Source organism: Medicago sativa, chromosome 8 (genome assembly GCF_051527215.1).
Source record: "Medicago sativa cultivar Bolivia chromosome 8, Bolivia_mono, whole genome shotgun sequence".
Lineage (NCBI taxonomy): Eukaryota > Viridiplantae > Streptophyta > Magnoliopsida > Fabales > Fabaceae > Medicago > Medicago sativa.
In genome coordinates, this window is record NC_140756.1 from 57,335,543 (window position 1) to 57,356,117 (window position 20,575).

Here is a 20,575-nt window from a genome sequence, read left to right on the forward strand (position 1 = left end):
ACCATCAATCATAACTTCATATTTGTTACGTATAGCTAATATTCTAATTTTTCAAGAAGCAAGAACGAATGCAATTATTCACTGCAAGATAATCTAAGAAACCATGTTATCTTATCCATCAGTGCATCTAATATCTTAAATTGCGGTGACTGTTAAACCAAGATTGCAGTTACAAGGCACAAAATGCATTCAAATAAACTTTGCCTTTTTTCTCCTGGAAAGGAAATTTTTCGACATCTACCCATAGTCAATTCATAACTGATCTCAAGTTAGTTATTATTCAAATCATAATTCATGTTTCCCTATGTAGCGGCGAGTATCCAAAATGATTAAGATATTCGTTTCGAACAACTATTTGAAAACTAATCTTTGTGGACAAACTACCATATATTTAATGTCAGTTTCAACAAATGAAACACCTGTATTTGTTAGTATATGGTGGAGATGGTTCTCATATTTTAGATTGCGGCGAATTTTTGAATCATTCAAATCATCCTAAATACAATGTTGTTTACAAGGAAATTTTTCGTAATGTACCAGCATGATTTGTTCCCTTTTTTTAAGTTGTATTATTATTTTTAACATTGTATTTGCACAAATAGATTACGAATTAACAGTATAATTGAATATTTTGTTTGCCATCAATATGACCCGTGCGGCAGCACGGGTGCAAGGTCTAGTATCCAAAAATTGAAGACATATTAATACCAACCTCAGAATTATAACTGCTCTCTACGTGAGTGAAGATCCTCTCCATTTTTGTTCCTCTCCATTTCTTCAATTTGGAGAGATAAAGACAAAAAAAAAGTTTGAAAAAAATATAAAGTAATTAATTTTGTTAGTGGTAGAACCCACTATCAATTTTTTGTATCTATCTCTCCAAATTGTATCTTCCATTTATTTTGTCAAATGGAGATGATCTTAACCCGTTTTTTTTTCTTCATATTTTAAAATTGTTATAAGATTTTTTAAGGAACAGTCCTGATTTTTGTGTTGATTTTTTTTTTTCCACTTCATTAACTTATTGAGACTTAAAGGTTCATTTTCTTTTACAATATTTTTCAATTTCTAGTGTATTATTAAAATATAACTAACACTAAACTAATTGATGACTTGATTCTAATACTTATATAAGCGGATTTATATCCTTTCATGTGTGAAGAAAATATGAATAAATTATGTTGATGACCTTATCATTAAAATGCATTGGGCTCTATATATAATTTTAAAAGTTGCATAACTCAATGCATTAGTAGCCGAGATTAGTAACATAATCCGTGTTTTTTCATACCTGGTCCAAATCCTTATACATGCACAAATGTAGAACATAACATAACAAATGTGGGTGTGAATGGAATTTTATTTTCGCGCTACATTGTTTGGCTACAATCATCCATCTTCTTTTTTCTGAAAGAAAGAAATAAGCTCGTTTAAAAGCCCCCATGCTTGTACAAAACTGTCATTAGCATTGCCATTGACAAAAATAAAGCATGTGGAGATCAATTGTCATTTCCAAAACATCGATGTACACTGCTTAGTGCATCCAAACGCAAAACAGTTTAACTAAAATCCTAGCTATCTGGTAAGAAAAATTAAAAGAAAAAACTTTTAAAATCTAAGCATGAGAAACTAACATCCAATCTAGACTTTGAGGGGGAGTACTAACGATCGGCTTTTAGGAACATACAAAAAATTCTGATGTCTTTATCAGTTCCAAATTTTTGGGGAATATCTGGTTCTTAATCTGGGAAGTGTTGGTTGATGTGAAAGCTACAATGACGAAAATCAATGAATTATACAAAACTGTTGGATTAATCTTGTTTTCATTGACCATTTTTCTCTCTCCCATGTATTGTGCTCCACAAGATGATTTCCTTGAGTTACGCCTCGTTGCATTTAATACTATATACTCCCTCCGTTTCAAAATGAATGTCGTTTTAAGTGTTTACACACATATTAAGAAATGCAATGATTAAAAGAAAAAGAATGGTTATTTTATCAAATTATCCTTATTAACTATTGGTTAGTTTTAAAAGTAATACTTTGGAAGTAGTGTGCAGAGTATTAATTGAAGGGTACAATTGAAAAGAAAGTTATTATTGCATTGAAAACTGAAAGTGACATTCATTTTGAAACAAATTTTTTTTTGCTAAAGCGACACTCATTTTGAAACGGAGGGAGTAGCATTTTTTTTTTTTAAGAAATTTCATACTATATAGCATTGTTCAACTAATTTATATGTTAGCTTTTGGGAGGGGTATATGGATACATAAATTTTCTTCAAAATTCCCTAGTACTAGTAGGTTACAACCAAATTAATGAAAAGTAAAAAAAAATAAAAAATTCTACAACTCATTGTCTCGTGGTCTAGTTTCCAAAGCCCCATACCATAAAAACAGCAAAAGTTTAGCAACTACAAACCGAAAGAAGAAAAACATGAACAATCTTAAACACACAACATTTGTTTCCTCAATCAGATTGTACCGTACAAGTACAACGAGCGGTCAAGTTCTTTAAACTCTTATATGATCATCCTTTTGTAATCCCAACAATAATCCTACTCTTCTTCTCTTTCGGGAGGCAGACCACAAGGCAAAAGCATTTTCTGCAACAAAACAAAAAGGTAGAATTTATCAATTAAGAATATAAAGTGCTTAGGTGAGATCATCAAATATCATGAATGTTAATCATATTTCAATCAATCAAATAATGTAAAATAAAAATTGAATAAACCAAGGAGTGACAGTGGTTTGGGGTTGGAGTGATAAGGGGGTCATAAGGTTTATCCCCCTCCCCCCAACTAACAAAAAATAACACATGAATACTTATCATGTCATTCCAAAAAAAGAATTGAATTAACCCTTTTGGTTCTCCAAAGATTAGGGTGTCACTATATTCGTCCTCCAAATATTTTTGTAACCAAATGAATTCCTCAGATATTGAGATGTCACCACTTTAATCCATACAGATTTTTATAATGTTGAGGAACTTATTAGATGAAAAGTATGCAGGAAGATAGTTAAAATCGAGGTTTTACACAAAATTGGAAAGGGGGGGGGGGGGGGGGGGGGGGGGGGGGGGGGGGTAAAATTGTAAATCATGCAGTCGTAATACTAATCTAAAGATGATACAAAATTCATAAAACCCATATACACATATAAATTCATATGCACATAAATAGCATAATACAAAGAAAACCTTAAATCACATTTAAAATACTTATGTAAATTAAAATTCGTAAGCATAAGGAAGTCAATAAATAAAGTCTTACAAACTCATAACTCACAACTTCATAAGTCACAAACAAAACAACTAAAATTAGTAAAACAACCAAGAACGCCTAATCGTCATCTCTTCTAGAAGTGGCATATCATGACCACCCTCATCCTTTATAACATCGTGTTCAATGGGATTAGGAGTATAATTTTCCGCCACAATCCATTCATTATTAGATGAGACATCATCAAAATTTATATTCTTCTTAAACATGTTAATGGCAGTGAGTTGTGAGCCAAATCTTCTCTTAAAAAATATTTTTGGAGCTGTCAACAACACCCTCCACTTCACTGCTTTCCCTTTTTTCAGTAAGTTCTACACAATCACTCCTATTTCCAGGAGCATTCTTAGTCTTTTTTCTATAGCTAAGGACATGAGAGTGAGTAGCAGCAAATCCCTCACTGGTAGCAACATGAGAAGTAGAAGCAATTTGGTTAACAATGAAAGCAGAGAAGAACAGGAAGAATTGGACGTGAGGGAGAATAAAGATGAAACAGATGAGGGAAAACTGGACAGAGATGGACAAGAAAGGAAGGAAAGGAAAAGTAGCACTAGACAAAAATGGTCGCAGCAGGGGATAAAGAGGGTCACGAAGACTGTTTCTAAATGAAATTAATTAATAATTTAAGGTTGCCCTGTTTTTAAAATAATTAATACATAATAATTAATAAGCACGATTTTTTAACCAAATAATCCTATTTTCAAACTGGGTTTTCTTTATGACCCGCATGGATAAACATGTCTTATTCTCACCTGCGAGCAGAAACGGGTATTCTTCTGACCCGCAAGCAGAAATCAGAAGATAGTAATCTCTTTCTGAGGTTATTATTCCATGACCCACTGTTCCCTTCTTAAACTGAAATACACCTCTCTCTCTGAGGTTCAAATCTGTTTTTATTTTTTAAAGATAGTAATCTGGTATTTTATTAGAAATAAATAGGGATATGACTCAATTACAAAGGAAAAAACGATGAAGAACTTTCAACGTCAGCAAACTTTCTAACCCGAAGGCCCCAATTCTCTCTTAAATCGCTTGAAGATTTCCCTCTAATCGTTTCCTATGATTTTTAAATCACGGTTTGCCTCTCTAGCTAAGTGTACCATTTCCAAATAACAAACCAGAACTAACACTCTCCCCGTAGCCTATTTGCAGCAACAAATTGCACTACAAGAAAATGCACTGCAACAGGCTTTAGAATCACAACAGACCCCTAATCCTCTCCGCTATTGCCTGCCATAGCAGTACTACTGACAACGCAGGTATTGAGCATGTAATCAAAATAAACAAATCAATACTCCATTGATTCATTCATGGGACTTGAATAATTAATTATCTTGTAATTAATTCATCACTTAACTAAGCTGAAATCAATAAACATGAGAAAAATTACCTGCATAAAAGTGTAACGCTGTCTACCAATAGATTCGTTTTGAGCGATGGAAAAGTAAGAAAGTAAAGGGTAATGGCCAATGTATGAAGCATAGCTATCGCGTTGAATATTCACAGCCCATTCAAATCTGTTGATATCAGCATGTCCAGTTCCAACGTATTTAGCTTGAAGATGTTCAAGTTGGGAATTTATGTTAAATCTATCACTCGCCTGCAACGCAACGCAACGCCGTTTCATGATTTCGTTAAATTGAAACAGAAATTGATAAATTGATAAGCGAAGAAAAGAGAAAAATTGGGAAAACTGTTACCTGCATATTGCCTCTCGTTTATTTTCTTCGTCCCTCAAACCCTACTCTACTCGCGTCTTGCTACAATGTTAATGTCTCAACTCTCACGACTACTCCACCGCTCCCTCTTTTATAAACTAAGTAACTATCATATCCGTGGAAAATTAATTTATTCATCAAATTTTAATATCAAATTTTTTTAAATTAGATTCAAAATTTATTTACACAAAAAAAATACATTATTTATATATTTATATTTTTTTTTTAATAATAAGCATCCAATATCTTCAATCCAGCATTTCACATATTAATCATCTATCAATAATTTTATATCAATATATTTTAATATTTTAATATTAAAAGAGTGAGACCCATTTAAAATTGAAATGTTTAAGTGAGACTTTTGTCCCGTTAAGTACTCAAAATACTTTTCCCCAACAGCAGCACCTCATAGGCACCAAGTTTTAAATGGTGAGAACGCCAATGAGGATGGTCTAAGTCATGATAAATTTAACATATATTAAAAAGTTAATTGTATAGTTTTTAAATGTGGTCCTTGCATTTTTACCACTTTTTTACATTAGTCCTTGCAATTTTTTTTTTATTTGGCATTAATCCCTTCACTTTGTAAAAAAATTGCAATTGGTCCTTCTGTTAAATCCATATTAAAAAAACAAAAACTAACGGTGTGCCATGTAGACCAATTATAACACACCACTTGGCACAATAAAGTCAAAATTTTCATAATTAATTTTTTTTTTCACGTTTTGGTATTTTTAACATTTTATCATATTGGTCCCTGCACTTTCAACACTATATCATATATTGGTCCTTGCGCTTTGATTTTAGCCCCTGAACCCTTTTTTTTATATCTTCCGATGATATTATTATATTTATTATTATTTTGTTCATTATTTATATTGAGAATAATTATAAAAAAATGAAATAAAAAAATCTTTTTTAAAGAAGGATTAAGCTTTATCCTATCACATGTCTTCTTTTTTTAATTGTGATGTCATTGTCAACCGAGTTATGTTCACTAGGACGATTGTTCAAATTATTAAAATTGATTAAATAAGCGAATTAAAAATAATTTTTATTTTCTATAATCATAAAGTTAATAATAAAATATTTTAATTTAGTTAACATTGAGGTCGGAGTATAATGTTTTCTATATATTTATTTACTTTACAGTGGAATATAGTGCATATTTTAACATATGGTGAGACGGGATGATAATTCAAGGTTTTCTCGAAGGAGGAGGAAAATGAAATTTACTCGTGTAAATAATTTTCTCTCGGAGGATAACATAAGATGGGAGACATAATAATTAAAGCTTAATCGTTCTTTCAGAAATATTTATTTTATTTTATTTTTTTTATAATTATTCTCAATAAAAATAATGAACAAGACAATAATAAAACATAATAGATAAATAATGGGTTTAAGGACCAATGTCAAAGTGCATGTACCAATATAAAAATTTGTTAGTGCATGGACTAATATCAAAACGTTGGAATAATTCCTCCCCCATATAGAGGAACGAATGGTAGCATCTATTTTTTCACAAATACTAGATGGAAGCCAAAGGTTCTGCTTAGTATAAATTGGCATAATAGTCACAACATTTTTGGCCAAGGTAAACCGTCATGGTCTACTTAGTAAATTCAGTTTCCAACTTGCCATTGATCTTGAATAGAATGAAATTGAAATTAGAATTCTTAACTCTGTCGGGCAACATAGGAAATCCAAGGTACTTACCCAGATAAGAGATATGGTTGAACTGAATAAGAGATTCAAATTTGTGTTGCTTAACTCGAGACACATTTCAGGAAACAAAACAATTTTTTTGCAGTACATCTTTAACTAGTTTAACTTGTGAGGTCTTGGCTTCAGTGAAAAGAAGACAATCATTAGCAAATAAAAGGTGATAAAAACTTAGTCCTTCACGAGAAATCTTTATCAGCCTCAAAGTATTGTTAGTAACCTATTTTGTATCGTAAGAGATAATTTCTCCATGCAAAGAACAAATAAATAAGGTGATAGTGGACCTCCTGGTCATAAATCCTTCTTTGGTTTGAAATTATAAAGTTTTGCATCATTCCATTTAAGAGAAAGGGAATAAGATGTAACACAACTCATGATCAAATTAACAGTGAGAGGAGGAAACAGAAATTCAGTAAGAGTTAACCTAAGAAAATACCAATTTACCCTGTCATAGGGAAGGGATTGTCTCCTAATGGACAAAATTGGTAAGTGCATCAAATCGTAACAAGCAATAAAGTATTAAGTTTATCATTCTCCACAAGGATTGTCGTTCAACTTAGTAATTAATAAAACTTATTTCAAAAGATGAAAGTTAAATAAAATTGAATAGAATTGCAGGGTTGAATTGCCCCTGCCCAATGCAAGATTAGGTTCGGGATTCAGACTATTAAGGGCAATTAGGGAATCCTTGGATTTCCATTCGTCTTTGTTGGAATTATCTTTTAAGAAACAAACAACTTATGTGGTGCCTACTTATGATTTAATGAATCCAACAGTAAAACTCATACAAATTTCTCACAACAACTATTGTCAGACAAACCTAGGTTTAGATTATGTACGACGATGTCCAAAGAAAAGAGTAATGACGGAAGGAATTCAAACATTGATTTTCTAACCTCTATAAGAAGTGGTAATTAGAAAAGCCAATGAAACTAATATAATTTCGGGTTGTCGGGGCCTACTTTTATCCTACAAATCATTCTTCAAGGCTACACTCGTAATTAACCAATTGAAATAAGCATTAAAGAACATGCATAATCTAATTTAAATCGAGCACAATAAAAGCATAAATTGAACGATAAACTTTATTAATAATATCCAACAAATAATAAGGGTTCATCTTGGAACCCCCCTAATCAAGAGGTTTAGTTGCTCGTTGCAACAGACATCATAACAAAGCAATAGAAAAACATACCCCAGCAAAAACAACAGAAGGAAGAATTTTGCCTTGAAGCTATGATGCTTGACCCTTTCATTGAACCGTCAATGTTTCTGAATGAATAAAAATATGCGCAAAGGTCTCTATTTATAACATATGTTTACTTAGGGGTTAATAGAATAAAACTGAGCTTTTTGCACTGATCCAGCTTGGAAAACAAGCAAAAAGCCAATTTTTGGCGTGTCTGGGTGACTTTGAGCACACGCAAGGGCACCTGAGGCAGCCCCTCCCGTGCGTTTTCTTGCATTTTCGTCCCATTTTCGATCGTTATTCCGTATGTAAACCCCTAGGAACTTGAAATTATTTTTCTTCACTCTGTATTGTCTCCAAAAACCTTCTAAGAACCATTGGTCTCCAATTTATTATCATTGATCCTTCACGTGATGTCTTGATTTGTCGATTTACGTGATTATTCACTACAAAATACTCAAAACACCCATAAAGTTGCATGATCTAGGATAAAAGTGAATTACAACGACTCGAGTGAAAACAATACAACATGTTCCTCAAACCATTAACAACTCTTCTATCTCTCGTCTTATTTGTCTTCAAATGCAAAGAAAAGTACCAAAAACATAGCAAAAAATGGCGTATGATGCCCTGTCATTTCTTTTAATGACAAATCATTCATTCATATGATGTGTCATTAAAATAAATGAATGGCTGAATTAGCTAACCGGAGAAAACAGGAGAAAAATTTACGGTAGACAATCCTTCCCCCTATCATATGTCTTCTTAAAGTCCACTGTTATTCTGGCACGTTAGACTTACGATGTTCCAAACGATGTTCCAACACAGGACACAGAAAAACAGATGTTGTATATGATGTTTAGAACATTAAGCTAACAGACATAAACATAATAAAGCAAAATAACAGACAGGAAAGAAAAGGCACAGAGAAATTGTTAACCCAGTTCGGTGCAACGTCACCTACATCTGGGGGCTACCAAGCCAGGAGGAAATCCACTAGTGTAGTCCTTATTCTCTAGCTCTCAGCAAACTCCTCGTTTACACTAAAGACCTAGGACCTACTCGTATTGACTTCAACCTAGGAACTCCTAGATCTGAGATCCCATCTCACTCCCTACAGTCAACCACAACCCCTGTGATTATCAGTTTACAGACTCAATCAAATCAGATGAAGTTACCTTCAAACAAACTACCTATCTCCTTGCTTAAAAGCTTTGGAGTAGTGCACAAATTACAACTCAATGTAACACGGTCCTTAACATGTATCAAGATGATACAAGAAAGGCTCACAATATAATCAGACCTAAACTTGCATCGACAGATACAAGAGTAGATACACAAAAGACTCAAAACCCTAAATAAACTATATTTTGTAAAATGATGGCTTGAATAATTCTTCAGGTCTTGCAGCCTCCTTTATATACTGAAGCAAACCGTGTCATTCCTTCAATCATGCTTCAGATCGGATCAGTGACTTCTTCATTAAGCAATATGGACGGATATAGAAACTCCTATAAAATAGGCTTATTAAAAGTCACATTAAAAATACTTTCCTAAGTCATTTCATCAATTCCTTAAGAAATCACATATGTTCTGATCTCTTTATAAAAACACACAGCTTGACCAACAAGAATAAAAGATTCCTTAAATAGAAAACACGTGCGTAAATCAAGGCATATGAACAGAACGTACATACCAGGTCTGGATGTTGGAACATTGTGTTCCACATCTGAAGTGAATATTTGTTTTAGGCAAAAGTGAAGTCAACATACAAATATCCAACAATCTCCCCCTTTGGCAAATTTTTGGCTAAAACAAATTCAGCCCACACCTGTTAAAACAGAGAGATAGCACACGCAACATTTCCTTCAATCTTCACAATTAAAATCTTTCTTGAAGAAAGGTTCACATTCTCAGACTTCTAAAAGATACCAAAATATAGTTCTTCAGTCATCACACATAATCTTCAGGACATAGAAGTATTATATTACAGGTCTCAGATTCTGCTTCCATTATTTTCACACAACAATTAACACATGGAATTATGCAGACAAGAGAAACTAAAAAGGTATTAGAGAGAAAATCAGAGTCTTGCAGCAGAGGACGTATAAGGAAAAATAAATTCCTGTACATCCTAAACAGACAGCCAACTGTCACAACACGCTACTTAGAGAAATATAGGAATACAGTAATCAGTAGCTCAAATCATCAGGATGTTCCAACATCCACAGGAACATTCAGGGACACAGAAGTTTACTCCCCCTCAAGGAGTACAAACAACATTTCTCTTACTCCCCCTGAATACATGCATGCTAGGCAGAAATCCTCAAACTGAAATATGTTCAAACTACTAGTGCAACACGAGAACATGCATACATAAACATAACCATCTTAACAGAGAAGACTACAACACATCCACAGATGTCTCAACATCAACATGCACATTTTCTGAGCACTAATCTTCCTACTATCATATGACCACACAACTCAGGAGTTCTTCACAGCATACACATGGAATACTTCCATCACTCCCCCAACCAGCAGACCTATCGAGGTCACACAGAGACATGTTCCAATTTCCTTATAGCAGCAGCAGAGAACATGTACAGCAGAGAACATGTACAGCAGGAATACATTTTTCTCCCCCTTTTTTAGCCACAAAATATGCCAAATAGAAGGTAGCAGACTTCAAGAGTAGATCATTGCCATGTATACCTCACAGTTCAAAGACGTGCGCATAAGAGAAAACAGATAACCCGTCTCACAAAACAGATCGTTACACTTCTTCATGCAAGAAAATGTCATCTAGATGTTTCAACATTATCTGACATATCCCATCATCAGGCATGCATCAAAAAATTCTGCTATCACACCAACACATACAAATACCTACTTCCAGGAACAACTTCACAGGCATCATTCCAGAAAATAGAAAAGAGCAGAAGTACATCAGAAGAACACAAGTATACACTTACTCCCCCTTTTTATCCATAAATTCTGACAAACTACCATGCATAAGACGCAGAAATAGAAAGAACAACAGTAGTACATAAGATCATGACACATAAATACACATCCATAAAACCAAGATTAAAACAGGATAAAACTCCACACACTTTGGTCATCACTTTCTGATCCATCCTTCTCATCACCAACAGACACCATCTTACATTGGGATTTTCCATTATCAAAGGCTGACTCAGACTCAGACTCAAACTTTATGTGATCAGGTTGAGCTAAGGATGTTGTAACATCCGATGCAACATCAAGTTGGGCCAGGGTTTCCTCAAGAGGGCCAACAACAACAATTTTAGATGGGGTCACAAAAATACTTTCCTCATTAATATTATCAGCAACAACCGAAATCATACCAGATAATTTGTCATTTGGTTTGACATTATGGTTTTTGAGGGGTTCAACATGCAACTTTGACATGGAATTGGGCTTATAGACGACAGGCACTGACTCAACAAGATTTCTAGACTTAGTAAAAACAGGTGGAACATTAATCGACATAGAGGAAGTCATAGAAGAACTTACATTTGGAGTTTTGGGTCTCCATTCTTTCCAATCTTGAGTAATCATACCACTGACCTTTGTTTGAACATGAGGCTGAGGATATCCATACAATTTATAACAGTATGGCCTTATGTGTCCTTTTCTGTTGCAGTGGTGACAGATCCAAGGACGAGCTGTCTTTTTGCCATTCTGATGTCTTTGAGAATGTTTCAACATTGTCTTGTTAGCAACATCTATTCTTGAAGGATCAATAACCTTGATGTCTTTGGCTTGTTCTTCCTTTCTGATCATCCTATGATCTTCTAATGCATAACAAGACTTTCTGTTGCGCTGCTTTTGATTTAGGGGTTTATAGTCAAAACATACACCATTTGCCTTCCTTTTATCTTGACTTTCAATCACTTCTTCCAGAATTATGGAACCACTTGTCATCAATTCAACTTGCTTCTTGACCTGTTCAAGTTGTGAGTTTAGAGAAGTTACCTCATCATTGAGTTCTGAAATCCTTGTTAGATGACTACTCCTTTCTGTAAGTAGTTCACTATTGATCTTCTTTTGTTCCCCTAACATTTTGCATATTTCTACACTTCTAGCATGCAAAACTTTATATGAAGTAACTAACTCATCATAAGCTAACTCTTCATCACATGATTCAGTGTCAGAAAAAACTCTACCAGTCATGGCAGTCACCTGCTTAGTAGATTCGCTGTTTCTGCTGATGTCGAACGAGATGTTCTGAACATTTGGCCTCGACTTTTTGTCAATCATCTCCAATACTTTGTTGAGTTCTCTACCAAGACGCACAAATGCATCTAAAATACTTTCATCAGTCTCCATATCACATTGAACATCTTCCTCATCAGTGTTGGAAGCAAAAGCTATGCTTTTCTTATTATATCCATTAGCTAATTCAAAGGATTGAAGTGATCCCACTAGCTCATCAACCTTCATACTGGAGATGTCTTGTGCTTCTTCAATTGCAGTCACCTTCATGTCAAACCTCTTAGGTACAGATCTGAGGATTTTTCTCAAAAGTTTTTCATCAGAGATTTTCTCTCCAAGTGAGTCAAAATCATTGACAATATCAAGAATATTCAGGTGATAGTCTTGTATGCATTCATCCTCCAACATTTTCAAATTCTCAAATTTAGTAGTAAGAAGTTGAAGTTTTGCACTTTTTACCTTAGTCGTTCCTTCATGTGCTGTTTTGAGAATCTCCCAAGCATTCTTGGCAACAGTGCATTGCTTGATCATTCTGAACATGTTCTTGTCCACTCCATTGAAAATAGCATTCAAGGCTCTAGAGTTTGCAAGCGATGATTCATCTTCAGCTGTAGTCCATTCTTCTTCTGATTTCAGAACAGCTGTCTTGTTTCCATCTTTATCAAAAGAAACAGGATGCTCCCTGATGAATGTCATAAAAGTGTGAAATTCATGATATATTCTAAGCACTTTTTGTTGCTTGCTTTGCAAGTAATTAAAGGAAAAGCCGAGAAATAAGTGTTAAATGCCTTATTACGCTTTACTTATCATTACTCTATCCTTTTGTGCAGGAATTAGCCCAAGACATTGATCAAAGAAGAAAAATCATGAAAAAGTACTGTTTGGGCAGAAGCTGATCCAAGGAGCATGCAGCTCGCAACCAAACTCGCAATTGCGAGTGCCAGTTGCGAGTAGCTCGCAATTGCGAGCTCCTTTACTCGCAATTGCGAGTAAGGACGGTTTGATCAAGCCAAGTGGCCCACTTGCTATTCTTTGAAGATATTTTTAGATATTTTGGGCTTGCTTTGTTATATATATTAGTAGTGCATTAGGGAAGATATAGAGGAATATAGATAGCATTTTTAGATAGTTTTCTCTTAGTTTTCATTGTAATATCTTAGAGAGAAAGTAAGGTAGATTATATGAAGTGAGAGTGGTTTTGGAAGTTGGCTCTCATTCCTTTGTTGAGACATCACTAGGAGAATGAATCCTTCCTTTTCAATCCATCCTTGCAAGGCTTCCATGATGATGTGTAGCTAAATACCCTTTGTTGGGATGTGAGGTACTTGATCTTGCTAACATGTAATCCTTTTTATCTTGCAAAATATGGTTCTAGCAATTTATATTCAATATAGTTGTCATTCTTGTTGTTAATGCTTTAGGAAACTTAATCAGACTGGACACGGTCGATTAAGTTATCCGATCGACTTTGTTATCTGTTAAATGATTTGTGCATGAATGTTTAAAAGATACGTTAGAAATAACTATGTCGTTTTATGACACGATCGATTATGTTATCTTTTGAATGATTTGATCATGAATGTTTAAGGGATACCTTAGAGTAATGATATCACTTTGGACACGAAGGATATTGTAGAACTAGAATGACAATCTATCATAGGTTATATCACTCTTGACAAGTTTGTAGATCTTTGATAGTCACCTTTAATCAAGAACTTAATGCTTTTGGATACTTAATCAGGCTGGACACGGTCGATTGAGTGATCCAATCGACTTTGTTATCGTTTAAGGGATTTGGACACGAATGCTTAAACGATAATTGAATTGATTGTGATAATATTGGTTATATAGCTAGAATTCGTATGGATCATTAGGTTATGTGTGACGCTTAGTTAAGGAACTCTACTCCTAACAAGTTTCAATCCTTATTAATCTCATCTTTTTACTTTTGCAATTTAGTTACCATAGTTGTAAATTAAACGAACAATCACCCTTTTAACTTAGAATGATATTTGATGTTAATCTATCCGTGATGTCGCACTAATCCCTGTGGAGACGATACAAATACTTATCTTGTTTTTGCTGAAAAACTACAACCATCAAAATGGCGCCGTTGCCGGGGATTGGTGTTTAGATATCATAGATAGAACGATTGATCTATTGTTTTAAGTATTCGTACATATTCCGTAAATATTTTTCTTTACTTAATAGTTGTTACCACTAACCCCTCTTTGATAAACAAAGAAAAGTTTCTTGTTAGTGTTTCCGTTTCAGATCATCACCTAGACAAAATCATGGCTGATCATGGTTATAGCAACTTCTATACTCCACCTGAGTGTGAACCATATCAACAGCATCAGCAATATCCTTTTGAAGATGAACGAATGACCAATGTGGAAAATACTTTGAATATCTTCATGCAACAATCCATGATAAACATGCAAGATACCAACCAAAGATTGAAGAATTTATCACTTCAACTTGAGTTGATTCTAGCACAAATCATGGATAACCAAGCCAACAATCAATCCATTCTTGGAGAACAAGAAAATAATCCAAATATGTTTGAGAGAGTCGGAGAGATTGTTGAAGAAGTTGTTTTTCAAAATGAGGAAGTTACAACATTAGAAGAATGTGGTGCACCACACAAAGACGAACTTCCTCAAGAAAGGTCAGATTCTGAAGAGGACGAAACTGTTGATTTCGGAGAAGTGATAAAGGTGACAGAGAAACAAGAGCGGTTACTTAGCAAGGAAGAAACATTTGAACAAAAAGGGAAGAAAGTGAGCAAGGCTAAAATTGACCGGGTCATTGATGAAATTTGCGCCTTGTTCAAATCTAAGTTAAGGAGGACATGGACTCCACATCAGCTGTACCTCAAGTTCATGGAATTCCTCCCAAAGCGTAGGGTTTCAAAAGACGATGTGTTGTCCGTCTCATTTTGGCCACCCTAACGAAAAAGGCGTCGAGCTAACGACGTTAAACAAGCGCTTGTTGGGAGGCAACCCAATTTTGTGAGTTCATTTACTGTTTTAATGCATAATAAGTCTAGGAGTCATGTGCATGCATCACAACAGCAAAAACAGAAGTTAAACAGAGAGCAGAATCCTGAACTGACACAACTCGCAATGGCGAGTAAAAATAGCTCGCAACTGCAAACAAAATGGTCACAACTCGCAACCGCGAGTAGAGTAGCTCGCAATTGCGAGCAAGCATAGTTTGGTTTTTTTTGTTTTCTTTCTTGATTCCTTTCAACACTAGTTTGCTTCTGTCGTTTGTTTCATTTTGGCACATGGACTCGTATTTTATTTTATTAGTACTATGTTTTATGTTGAATAATGTGTTAGCATTTTTTGTTGATTAAGTCCTTCATTTTGTTTTGAAAATCATGGAAGCTTCATTTGTATCACTCTTGCTTCATTCATCAAAATCTCAGATGATTGGTAATGATACATAATTTTGGTTAAAGCGCAAAGCCAAGGTACAAGTTTCCAGTTTTTCTAGGTTTTTACTCGAATATGGAACGAGTACTTTGTGCAAATTTCATGTCATTTAGTTCTTCGCAATAATTTGTTTATTTGTGAACCATGTAGTACTAGCCTAAAGTGAGGAAACCTCAAATGTTTGTACATATGCAAGGAGACTGGCTTTTATTGTTTAACTCAATTGTTTTATGTTAAATCCAATATTTGTTTTAAATTGTGTTAAGGCATGGAAGTGATCAAGGCATATTTTTGTTTATGAGTGAAACTTACTTGACCACAAATAGCCTACCTTGTGAGAAGAGCGAGTATTTGCTAACCCACTTGAGCCAAATGAATCGGAGTCATCAATTATGAACTGTCAATTCATAAGCACAATGCTTGATGAATTTGCCTTTAAACTTTTTAATATCCAGTTCATTTTTGACGCACTTTAAGACTCTGATATGTTTTTAATTGTTGAACCCTAAACTTTCATTGTTATTTGTCCCTTTTGCCTTAGAGTAAAGGAACATTCAAATAGGGTGTTTTTTGATTCAAGTTGGGGAGAGAAGGTAGATGTAAATCTTATGTCAAGTACAATGGTGTAATTTTATCTTTGATCAAGACAACATGTTGTTGTAAATACAAAAAGAAAAGAAAAACAATGTGTACATGAAAAGAAAAATAGAAAAAGAGAAAAAGAAAGAAAAATCCAAAAATAGAATAAGTTGTCAAGATCAAAGTGTATCTCATGTGAACACCAAGGGTTTGTAATGATTGGTAGAGAAGATAGTGAATTTTAATGGTTGATACAAGGAATGTTCCTAGTTGTTAGGCTTTTTGATTTCAATTGCCCCACATATGACATTTCTTTTGTAGCCAAGCCAAGTTATAACCCTCAAAGACCTTTTGATCCATGTTCTTTATGCCTTTTGAAATGATATTTGGATGGACACATAATTTGATTGGAATGTTAACTTGATTTCCGGATGTGTGTTCATAACCCTCACTTATATGTTTTCAATTGTTTATCTACTTGCAAAGAAGTGTGTTAGGTGTGGTTCGTAAGTAAATGTATTATTGTTTTGAACTATTTGGCATGAGCTTTGTACATAGGACTCATCTCATATTAGTAGTAGAATTCTAAATTAGTTGGAAACTTAGCCTTGCACGCGCATTCATTTTGAATCATTCATCTGAGAAAGTTTTCAAAGCCTTTTGTACTTGTGTCTTGTCATTAACTTGTTTGATTTTCAATCCTTTGTTTGAGGACAAACAAAGAGTTAAGTTGGGGAGTGTGATGAATGTCATAAAAGTGTGAAATTCATGATATATTCTAAGCACTTTTTGTTGCTTGCTTTGCAAGTAATTAAAGGAAAAGCCGAGAAATAAGTGTTAAATGCCTTATTACGCTTTACTTATCATTACTCTATCCTTTTGTGCAGGAATTAGCCCAAGACATTGATCAAAGAAGAAAAATCATGAAAAAGTACTGTTTGGGCAGAAGCTGATCCAAGGAGCATGCAGCTCGCAACCAAACTCGCAATTGCGAGTGCCAGTTGCGAGTAGCTCGCAATTGCGAGCTCCTTTACTCGCAATTGCGAGTAAGGACGGTTTGATCAAGCCAAGTGGCCCACTTGCTATTCTTTGAAGATATTTTTAGATATTTTGGGCTTGCTTTGTTATATATATTAGTAGTGCATTAGGGAAGATATAGAGGAATATAGATAGCATTTTTAGATAGTTTTCTCTTAGTTTTCATTGTAATATCTTAGAGAGAAAGTAAGGTAGATTATATGAAGTGAGAGTGGTTTTGGAAGTTGGCTCTCATTCCTTTGTTGAGACATCACTAGGAGAATGAATCCTTCCTTTTCAATCCATCCTTGCAAGGCTTCCATGATGATGTGTAGCTAAATACCCTTTGTTGGGATGTGAGGTACTTGATCTTGCTAACATGTAATCCTTTTTATCTTGCAAAATATGGTTCTAGCAATTTATATTCAATATAGTTGTCATTCTTGTTGTTAATGCTTTAGGAAACTTAATCAGACTGGACACGGTCGATTAAGTTATCCGATCGACTTTGTTATCTGTTAAATGATTTGTGCATGAATGTTTAAAAGATACGTTAGAAATAACTATGTCGTTTTATGACACGATCGATTATGTTATCTTTTGAATGATTTGATCATGAATGTTTAAGGGATACCTTAGAGTAATGATATCACTTTGGACACGAAGGATATTGTAGAACTAGAATGACAATCTATCATAGGTTATATCACTCTTGACAAGTTTGTAGATCTTTGATAGTCACCTTTAATCAAGAACTTAATGCTTTTGGATACTTAATCAGGCTGGACACGGTCGATTGAGTGATCCAATCGACTTTGTTATCGTTTAAGGGATTTGGACACGAATGCTTAAACGATAATTGAATTGATTGTGATAATATTGGTTATATAGCTAGAATTCGTATGGATCATTAGGTTATGTGTGACGCTTAGTTAAGGAACTCTACTCCTAACAAGTTTCAATCCTTATTAATCTCATCTTTTTACTTTTGCAATTTAGTTACCATAGTTGTAAATTAAACGAACAATCACCCTTTTAACTTAGAATGATATTTGATGTTAATCTATCCGTGATGTCGCACTAATCCCTGTGGAGACGATACAAATACTTATCTTGTTTTTGATGAAAAACTACAACCATCACTCCCATCCCTTAAGAACCGCCTTCCATGTCTTGCTATCAATGGATTTTAAGAATGCAATCATGCGTGATTTCCAATGATCATAGTTGGAACCATCCAACAAAGGTGGTCTGTTCACAAATCCTCCTTCCTTGTCCATAATGCCAGAATAGATCTCCTCTGGATCTCACCCAATAACAGGTAGGGTGCCTGCTCTGATGCCAATTGTTATTCTGGCACGTTAGACTTACGATGTTCCAAACGATGTTCCAACACAGGACACAGAAAAACAGATGTTGTATATGATGTTTAGAACATTAAGCTAACAAACATAAACATAATAAAGCAAAATAACAGACAGGAAAGAAAAGGCACAGAGAAATTGTTAACCCAGTTCGGTGCAACGTCACCTACATCCGGGGGCTACCAAGCCAGGAGGAAATCCACTAGTGTAGTCCTTATTCTCTAGCTCTCAGCAAACTCTTCGTTTACACTAAAGACCTAGGACCTACCCGTATTGACTTCAACCTAGGAACTCCTAGATCTGAGATCCCATCTCACTCCCTACAGTCAACCACAACCCCTGTGATTATCAGTTTACAGACTCAATAAAATCAGATGAAGTTACCTTCAAACAAACTACCTATCTCCTTGCTTAAAAGCTTTGGAGTAGTGCACAAATTACAACTCAATGTAACACGGTCCTTAACATGTATCAAGATGATACAAGAAAGGCTCACAATATAATCAGACCTAAACTTGCATCGACAGATACAAGAGTAGATACACAAAAGACTCAAAACCCTAAATAAACTATATTTTGTAAAATGATGGCTTGAATAATTCTTCAGGTCTTGCAGCCTCCTTTATATACTGAAGCAAACCGTGTCATTCCTTCAATCATGCTTCAGATCGGATCAGTGACTTCTTCATTAAGCAATATGGACGGATATAGAAACTCCTATAAAATAGGCTTATTAAAAGTCACATTAAAAATACTTTCCTAAGTCATTTCATCAATTCCTTAAGAAATCACATATGTTCTGATCTCTTCATAAAAACACGCAGCTTGACCAACAAGAATAAAGGATTCCTTAAATAGAAAACGCGTGCGTAAATCAAGGCATATGAACAGAACGTACAGACCAGGTCTGGATGTTGGAACATTGTGTTCCACATCTGAAGTGAATATTTGTTTTAGGCAAAAGTGAAGCCAACATACAAATATCCAACATCCACCTTAAATAGTAAAATACCTTTCTTACCTTTTTTCTCTTGTGCATGTAGTGAACAATTTCTTGAGCAATAATGGCGTTATCTGAAGCACCTCTATTTGAAATAAAATAGCTTTGAAGAGGACCAGTAAAATCATTCAAGAAAGGTATAATACGTCTAACTAGCATTTTGGAAATAGTCTTCAAAAGCACATTGCATAAGCTGATAAACGAAAATGTGAAACTTATATGGATATCATTTTTTGGAATAGGAACAATCAAGGTCTCTGCAAGAGCAGGACCAATTCTATCAGAGGCAAAAGCATCAGACACCATTTTCCACACATCATCCCCAACAATATGCCAAAAAGTTTTGAAAAAAATTGGTTGAAATCCATCGGGCACGAGGGCTTTGTAAGAGTTCATAGAGAAAATAACATTTTTTAACCTCTTCCTCAATGACAGGTAGGAGAAGTTGGTTGTGTAAGTTAACGTCGACGGATGTAATATTCTCCAACTTTAGATTATGAGGATTACAAGGATAAAATTTTTTGAGGCTTCCCTTTTGAGAGTACATTCATCCGTGCACCATATATTTTCCACATTAAGCCCAAATATTTTATTTCTACATCTTCTGATAACAGTGTAGGCATGGGAAAACTTTGTATTTTTGTTTTTAAATTTGATCCAATTTTCACGAGACTTTTGGTACGAAAGCATTTCTTCCTGCACCAAAATCTTATTATGTTCTTGTTGTAAAAACCTCTCAAACATAATAAGATCAGAAGTTTGGTGATTATCTAATTGTTTATGGACACCTCTAATTCGAGCTTCCAAAATTCTCTGATTCTTGAAAATATTGTCGAAAGTCTCTTTGTTGAAAGGGATTAATTGTGCATGCATCTGTTTCAATTTGAAAGCGGTTGTTATACCAACAAAAGTCTTCAAAGTATTGTCAATCGAAGACTCATAATTCGGGGTGGGAAATCCAAGAAACTTGAAAGTGAAACATTTTGGATTTGATGCTTCTAGATTTAGAACAACTCAA

General features: G+C 34.5%; 2 protein-coding genes across 2 annotated transcripts; one reads left to right on the forward strand and one right to left on the reverse strand.

The window, feature by feature from the left end:
* Window positions 1–2,221: 2,221 nt before the first annotated feature.
* Window positions 2,222–5,112, reverse strand: LOC146899835 (uncharacterized protein At4g14342). The gene is made up of 3 exons (XM_085735504.1): window positions 4,978–5,112; window positions 4,668–4,877; window positions 2,222–2,605 (listed from the first exon to the last, which is right to left on the reverse strand). Exons 1-3 carry the CDS (start codon window positions 4,981–4,983, stop codon window positions 2,558–2,560), a joined length of 264 nt encoding a protein of 87 aa, XP_085591630.1. The 5' UTR covers window positions 4,984–5,112; the 3' UTR covers window positions 2,222–2,557.
* Window positions 5,113–14,259: 9,147 nt separating this feature from the next.
* On the forward strand, window positions 14,260–17,124 carry LOC146899836 (uncharacterized). The gene is made up of 2 exons (XM_085733382.1): window positions 14,260–15,168; window positions 17,064–17,124. The coding sequence occupies exon 1, from the start codon at window positions 14,449–14,451 to the stop codon at window positions 15,106–15,108; it is 660 nt and encodes a 219-aa protein (XP_085589508.1). The 5' UTR covers window positions 14,260–14,448; the 3' UTR covers window positions 15,109–15,168; window positions 17,064–17,124.
* Window positions 17,125–20,575: the final 3,451 nt, after the last annotated feature.